The 8,272-nt window shown below is 48.9% G+C and overlaps 1 protein-coding gene across 10 annotated transcripts in view; it reads right to left on the reverse strand.

The window, feature by feature from the left end:
• The window catches only part of ATP2B2 (ATPase, Ca++ transporting, plasma membrane 2), a 296,812-nt gene that overhangs the window by 95,050 nt on the left and 193,490 nt on the right, over positions 1 to 8,272 (reverse strand). For all 10 annotated transcript variants that reach the window (XM_006758266.2, XM_006758265.2, XM_015560370.1 and 7 more), the window contains one exon: positions 2,611 to 2,808. In XM_006758266.2, coding sequence (XP_006758329.1) covers positions 2,611 to 2,808 — 198 coding nt within the window. The remainder of the gene's footprint in view (positions 1 to 2,610; positions 2,809 to 8,272) is intronic.

Here is an 8,272-nt window from a genome sequence, read left to right on the forward strand (position 1 = left end):
TCTTCTTTCCCTGGACCTGAGATTTTCTAAGGTGTGGCTTCATTCTGTGTGACCTCGGAAAATGCACATGGCCTCTCTGGGCCGCTCTGTTTGTTAACCAGTAACATGGGGGAAGCTAACTCCTAGGTGGTTACCAAATAAGGGCCCTCAAAACTGGTTAAGCCACAAACATTTTCTAAGCACCTACTATGTGCCTGTCACTCTGCTAGCACTCTGGCACTAGGGAAACTGTCATGGGCAGGGAGTTGGGAGCACTGGGTGTGTAGATCCCAGCCCTGCCACAAATATGCTGTGTGACCTCTGACAAGTGTCTAGGGCTCTCTGAGCCAAGAATGAAAACAGGGAAGGGCTGTGAGTGCTACAAGGCACTCTATAGCCTTTTAGTTCATCACTTGCATCAATTTTAATTAACTGATGAAGTCTGTGTTTGACTTGGCACGGGGGTGGTCCTGGCAACATGGTCAGCCCAGGGCTCAGAGCTCAGGAAAGGGTCTGGGTGTCAGGGAAGCGTAAGTATCATCACAAAGTTCTGGAACTTCAATCTGTGGAGCTAGAATGTGCACAACTGCCCTCATCGACCCAGAGTACGGTCTGCACTAGTGTCTCAGCTGGAGGCAGTGAAAAGAACCAGACAACTTGGGTTTCAGATTCAGCCCTACTGTGTACAAGCTGTGCAGCCTTAGGCAAGTGCTTCCCCGCTCTGGGCCTTGGTTTCCACCTCTTGAAGATGGAGGCGTTCACAGGCATCTGTTTGGAGGGCTCTGGAAGGCTCTCCCTGGCACACACTGGGCCTCTAAGAACAATTATTACGTTTTTGTGTTGCACCCTGAGCTCTGTTCAAGGCCTATTCAAATAGCCATGCACAATCTTCTTCAACATTTTCTATAAAACTTCTGCAAAGAATGCCGCCCATGATTTATCTCTTATGGCCTATGTGAAAGTTTATCCCAGAATTCATCGTCAGAGGCATGCTCTCTTCCTACAGGACTCTGTTTCCTCCTGTTGATAATCTGAGCGATGCAAACCATCCTAATTCCCTTTCTGCCTTGGCTGCCAGGAAGCTCAAAATCAAATTTATATCCCAATCATAGTAGCAAACACAGTTTATTTGCTTCCATTCCTTTTATGTCTGGCTTTCTATTTGACCTCATATTATGAGACATGTCTTTATTATGTCTTTAAACCCGTTTTGGAGAGATGCCATGGAGAGAAAAAAAAATCAACTTAGTAATATTAAGTATAAAATTGAGGCAGTTGACTTCCACACTCAGAGTGGAGGGGATTAAGGAGAAGGAGAATGGTTTTCTTGAGGCAAAACTCCAAATCCTGACCTTCTAGGAAAGAGGTTGGCAAACTTTCTCTGTAAAAGGCCAGATAGTCAATATTTTAGGCCTTGTGGACCACACATATAGACTTTGTCCCAGCTACTCATCTCTGCCATTATAGTAGGAAAGCAGCGTAGACAATATGAAAAAGAAATGGGGGTGTTCCAATAACATTCTTTTTACACAATGAAGTAGGAATTTCATGTAAAAACCACGTTACAAAATAATATTATTTTCACTTTTTTCAACCATTTGAAAAATGTAAAAACCAATCTTAGCTCATGGGCCATACAAAAACAGGAAAGTGAGCCAGATTTGGCTTGTGGGCTATGATTTGTAATCCTTGTTCTAGAATATTCGGTGCATGAATTTTTTTCATCGTTGCATGCCTCAAGGAATGAGTGACTTGGGGTTCTGAGGAGAAGCCCAGCTTTGGGGCTGAAGGAGGGTCCCTCAGAGGCTAGAGTACCCAGAGGGCAGTGCCCATTCATCTCTGTGAATGGGCTGAAGCACTGTCAAATCAAAAAGTGTGAATGCAGCCCACCAGGTAAGCAATTTGGGGGCCTTATCCTGATGTGAGAATGGGGAGCCCTCAGAGAGCAGTCTGGACATAAGTCCGGAGCCTCACTTGGATTCCATCCAATAAAACCAGACTCTCAGAGAGGGGCCTGGCAGCAGTCTTTCTAAGCTCCACTACAAAAACTAAGGACTCTTTATTAGCTGGGTGACCTCGAGTAAGTTAATGCACTTCTCTGTGCCTTGGTTCCATGTCTTTAAAATGGGCATAATCGAATAGACGCAAGACCCTGGGGGGGGGGTAGGGGGATGGGTGGGTGGGAGGTGAGGGCATATGCTGGGAGGTAGGGGAGGCCGGGGGAAGGTCAATGGGGAAAAAAAGGAGACATATGTACTACTATTTGTAATACTTTAATCAATAAAATAAAATTAAGAAAAAAATAAAATGGGCATAATCATGCACTACCTTATGGGGCCTGTTAGGAGGCCATTTCAGCTCAGATCTTGGCATGCTGTAAGTGCTCAATAAATGATCATTATAATTATTACTATTGTTGGTCCAGCCCTTGCACTTCACACTTGGGAACACTGGGGGCAGGGCTCTGAGCTTGGGGTTTGGCTTGGCCACTGATTGGCTGGGGGTGAGACCCAGCCCCTTGGGCCTTGGTTTCCTCACCTGGAAGGAGGAGTGGCTGTTAGCCTGGAGTGCCCTCTGGTGTGGCTGGGCACACATGTTGCAGGAAGGGGAACAGGGGTCTCCTTGTCTTACCTTCTTGGCTCTCGCCAGGTGGGTGGTAGAAGGAGAGCCCCAGGGAGATGATGGCCGCGATTTCCAGGATGATCAGCGTCACATCTTGCAGCGCTTCCCACACAAGCTGCAGGAAGGTTTTTGGCTTCTTTGGAGGTATAAAGTTTTGTCCAAAAATCTGCTTTCTCTTTTCTAGGTCTGGAGCTGTGCCTGGCAAACCTGTGGACAGAGTACAGAAAGGTCGGCCTGGAGGGCCCAGGAGGGACACACATGTTCCCGGAATTGTCCCAAGTGGGTCTGGCCACATGGCAAAGAACGGAGAGAGGAACAAACAAAGCGGGAAACTTGCAGGCACCAGCTTACAGCCCAGCACTCCCCAGACCTGTGAATGTGACCTGATTTGGGAGAACGGTCTTTGCAGATAAAACGAAGGATTTTGAGATGAGATCGCCCTGGATTATCCAGATAGGCCCTCACCCAATGACAAGTGTCCTTGTAAGAGACAGAGGAGAAGACACAGACACAGAGGGAAGAAGTCCATGTGGAGCTAGAGTGGAGATTGTCGTGATGCAGCCACAAGCCAAGGAAAGCCCAGAGCCAACAGAAGCTGGAAGAGTCAAGGAATGGAATGTAACCTGGAACTTTTGGAAAGAGCATGACCCTACCGACACCTTGATTTCAGACTTTTGGCCTCCAGAACTGTACTGGAAAGAGCATGACCCTGCCGCCACCTTGATTTCAGACTTTTGGCCTCCAGACTGTGAGAGAATCCATTTCCCTTATTCAAAGCCACTGGTTTGTGGTCATTTGTTACAGGAAGTGAATCCCCAGCATCATGCCCACCTTGCACCCACACCCTTGCTCCTGCTTTGTGCTTGTCTGCCCTGTTGAACACAGACTAGGAAGCTCCTGCCTGGGTTAGAATCCCAGACTGTGTGGGAGGGTGAGTGTGCCTAACCCATGGGTGCTGTGAGTGTCTCATGAGATAATTCATGCAGTCATCAAGTGTTTTTTGAGCACCTACTATGTGCCTGACATTGTTCTGGACACTGGGATAGAGTGGCAAAAAGGACAGAGTGCCTGTCCCGAAGAGATGACCCTCCAAGAACACACATGCATGCTCGAGCGGTGCCTGGAGGGGAGGAGTGGATGCTCAACTGGGTGGATGGCCTCACCTTCCCTCAGGTGCATTTGTGCCTTAGAAGAGGAGGAGCCTGGAACAGAAACCTCTCACAGTGGAAATTCAGGGGTGGGACAGACAAAGGCAGATCCAGGGGAGGGGCCAGCTTCTCTGTTTACTGGGCCCTTTGAAGGCAAGTGCTTCTCCTTGCTTCTTTCTTTCCTTTGATACTACCCTGTGTCACCCCAAGTCACTGGTGCCATTTCATTTTCCCCTAACCAGTGCCCTGGCACACTTCCTGCCCTGCTCACGCTGTACAGTGAGCTAGGAAGAGCTTTTCCTCCCACCTACACTGGTGAGCCCCTTCTCAGCGCCCTCTGCTGAGAAGCCCGCCCTCTATCCTGGGCAGACCGCAGACTGCATCTCCCTGCCATCACCTAGCATGGCCTTGACCACAGCAGGGCTTACCTGTGTTCCAATTTGTGTACAACCTGTGCCTTGTTGAAAAGACCAGTCTGATTCTTCCAGGGCCTGCACTAGAGGCCACCAACCACCTTAGACTCCTCCCACCCATTGGACACAGGTGACATGCTCGAGTATTATGAGCCTGCCCTGAGGTGTCATCATGGCAAATGCAGCAGGAAGGGTCCCCTGCAGCAGGGCAATGTCAGGCCTGTCCCTGAGGCCAGCCATTAACCCCAGCGCACCTGTGGTTTAATGAAGACAGCTGGGGGATGGACAGGGAGGGAGCGGGGGAGAGGGCACACACCTCATCAGACCTCTGGCCCCAGTCCACTTGTGAGAAGGGAGGATCCAGAGGGATCCCCATTATTAGAATATTGGGGTCAGAGCGATGGAACATTCTGCTGTTACAGTTAAGGGAGCATGGCGTCTAATGTCACATTAGTTTGGGATTCTAACAACCTGCCATTTGTTGGCTCATTCATCCATTTGTTCATTCGATGAACGTTTCTTTTTCTTTTTTTTTTTAAAATTTTTTATTACAAAGGGTATTACATATGTGTCCATTTTTTCCCCCCGCCCTAGACAGTCCCCTAGCCTCCCCTATCCCCCAGTGTCTTATGTCCATTGGATCCATGAATTAGTGAGATCATGTGGTATTTTTCCTTCACTGACTGGCTTATTTCACTTAGCATAATGCTCTCCAGTTCCATCCATGCCGTTGCAAATGGTGAGAGTTCCTTCCTTTTTAGAGCAGCATAGTATTCCATCGCGATGCACATTTCTTGACCCTCTACTGTGGGTGCAATCTGGTGCCGGTACTGGGGACAGTGATGTAAAGGAAGCTCAGTGGTCCTGGGTGTCCAGCAGTCTGTGGCTCAGGGATACAGGGAGATGGGCATGTCCCTGTCTGGGGTTTAGGTGCTGAGCCTCCTTTGATGCTGACAATGAGACCTCCGTTGGGAGCCTCCAAGAGCCAGACTGGCTGAGACCCTGCGGGATAGGCCGGGGATGGCTCTTGCATCCGCCTTGCCTATTAGTGGGAATAAGCTCTGGATATCCGATGTCCTGCCTGTGCACTGAGAATGAGGGCTCTCAGAGCTGGCTATGCCCATTTTATAGGTGGGGAGACTGGGGCCTTCATGAGACCAAGCTGCTGCCTTGGGGCTGAGAACCCAGTACAGCCCTGTTCTAATCACACATGATGTAGAGTGATTCTAGGAACTGCAGGAAGGTTCCTTGTTTTTCCTCCTTTGCCTAATTCTATCCACAGCCAATGCCTGCAATTCTTCCATGGGCTTTATTTCTTTAACTAAAAGCTCTAGTTCCTTTAGATTCCCTGAGAGGCAAAAGCCATCACCAGTTCTGGATACCACGGTCTGAAGGAGATTCAGGCTTTCTCCTAGGAGTGGGCTTTGATCAACGGAAGAAGGGAGAATTCAAGAGGGTGGGTAGGCCTCTGAGGAAGGGGGCTATGACCAGTCAACATTGGCCTATTGTAGCAGTTTGCTATGCCTCTGGCCACCCAGTGCCTTTCTCTGAGACTCAGTTTCCCCATCTTGACAAGAGGGGAGTTCAATAGAAGGATCCAGGGTTCCAAGGTCTGCAGGCCCTGAAGTGGTCCTGCTGGGGTCTGTTGGTATTTTGGGGCTCCTCATCAGACTTAGTATAAATAATGAGCTTCACTAAAAAGTTTGGTGGGGTTGTGGCCAGCCCATCTCCTGGGCCCCTCCTGATTGACTCAGAGAGAGCTGCATCGCTGAACCTTCTGAGGGTCTGTGATTCCAATGTTCTGGAGTCTACAGTGTGACCAGTTGAAAATGTAGCGTGTTTCTCTAGTTCAGGGAATCTGGCCATGGCTCAGGGGTTCTGCCACACTGGGGGTTCACAGGCCCGACATTGAGATGCTGGGTCCTGGGACAGAGCAGAGGCCAGGGGTTGCAAATTCGAATTGCTGTGAGGGCCAGGTAGGTTTTATGAATGAGTGAAGTAGATGGGTGGGAGACAACAGAGGGTGGTGGGGACTGGGACACAGAGAAGAAGCTCAGCTCTTCTAAAGAGAGCAGTTATTTCTCAGCTCCTGTGGCAGAAGGTGGGCCCTGTGTGGAAGATCTTCTGATCTCCTAAAATAATCTGGACACCTGGAATTTGATGTAAAATCTTCCCAGTAAAATCATTCCTGGGGCAAATACAACACGTCTGTAGCTGAATTTGGCCCCCAGGTTGCTAGTTTGAGAACCCAAGGTTGGGAATGGGGAGGAGGCTGGAAGCGGGTGGGGACAGAGCAGACAGCCTCTCTGTCACTTCCTCTTCTCTCCTGAGTTGCTCCCTCCCCAGCATCAGGCCCCGCCCTGCTCCTCACAAGCTTCTGTGAGCCCCTCTGTTTTTCAGAAATAACAGCTCATAGAATAAAAATATTTGTGTGTTCTGCTAGGGCTGTTTTCGTGGTAGAAATTGTTAGGCAGTTTCCACAACAACGAACCCCCCAGTATGCAAATCCAAGCTGGGAACCTTAAGTGTTGAGGCCCATGTGGGGCAGCTGAAATGGCAGATGGTGGCTATGACCTCTCGCTCACCTCTCTTTCTCAGGGGAAGGTAGGCTGAGCTGTAGCTTGGGATACCAATCCCCTGCTGTTGCCCACATTTTACAGATGGGGAAACTGAGGCAATAAGGGTCATTTACCCAGAGTCACTCAGAATGGAGATTTGAACCCATGACATCTGAGTCCAAACCCCACCCTGGAGTGGAATCGCATAGTCCCCCTGCATTCTGGCTGAAAAGGAACATGCCTAGTTTGGGGAGCAGAAATAACCAAGGCTGGTATGAGAGATGAATGGTGTTGGAGATTCAAGTTAGAGTAAAGAGCATCTCACCGTTTAGCATATTAAAAATTAATACACTGTGTCAAATATTGCTAGAGAAGACCAGGCAGGCCCTGAAAATTCAGAAACACAAATGCCTGGGAATTGATATTGGACGCTGTGTGGGGTTGTGGGTTTTCAACATGCGTTTCTTTTTGTGCAAGAGGCAGAGGTTTGTGGATGAACTTGGGCCAGTTGCTTCCAAGACTCAGTTTTGTCATCAATAAAATGGTAGCAAAATAACTCCTAGACTGTGGCAAGCTATTCAGAGGGGGAATGTGAGTGAATGCTCTCTAAACGGCAAAGATGCAGTAAGTGCCTTCACAGTAAAAAATATCCCAGCACCTGGAGTCAGAACTGTGTGTTCTATTTGTTACATAAAAGGAGAGAGCCCAGTGCAGAGTGTGGGGGACTTTAGTTGTAAAGGAATTATTTGTTGTAATGGCTGCTGGCTGTCATTGGATATTTGAGGAATCCCTGTCCCAGAGTTCATCTCTATCCAGCTGACCTGGACATACACTGTATTTTTTTTTTTTTTTACCCCAGCCTTTAAGCCTTTGCCTTTGCCAGTTCCCTAACTTCTCTGCTTGGAAGGCCATCCTTTCTCTTCTTAGCCATTCTGGATCCAGCTACAAATGGTAGCCTCAGGCCATCAGAGGGGTTTTGTTTGGTTGGCACTATGCTTTAAATAAATGGAAATTTGTCACAAACATTAAAAACTCAGGCTATTCCACATAAACATCCGACATCTGGCTCCAACACAGGCGCACAGACCTCAGGGAGCTGGAAATTGTGAAAGTTCTCTGACCCGAACATTGATCCTGCCTTGGCTCTGGGGACATGTTTCCAGTTAAGGAAAGCTAGGGCGGTGGTTGGGGGCGGGGTATAGTGAGTGCCAGCTTAGGTTCTTTTGGGGGCAGAGGGAGGCAGAGGGAGGCAGAGGGTTCTTCCTTATAGGCGAGCTGACGGTGGATGGGTGCTGGAGGGAGGAAGGAAAGGGAGAGTACATGCAGAGGATGGACTACTGGCCATGGGTGTCCTGGCACCAGATGGGAGGCCCCAGTGCTCAGGAGCCTCTTATTTAAGGAAGCCCGAGTTCCTCCTTCTCCACCCCCTCTATTCAGCCCCTCTGAAGGTAGAGAAAGTAGTTAGGGTTGTATTGGATGGCACGCATCTGATCATCACTTGCTCATTTAAACAACCAACAAATATTTATTGAGCACCTACTCTGCGCCAGGC

The sequence above is a fragment of the Myotis davidii genome, unplaced genomic scaffold (assembly GCF_000327345.1).
Source record: "Myotis davidii unplaced genomic scaffold, ASM32734v1 scaffold73, whole genome shotgun sequence".
NCBI classification, from domain to species: domain Eukaryota; kingdom Metazoa; phylum Chordata; class Mammalia; order Chiroptera; family Vespertilionidae; genus Myotis; species Myotis davidii.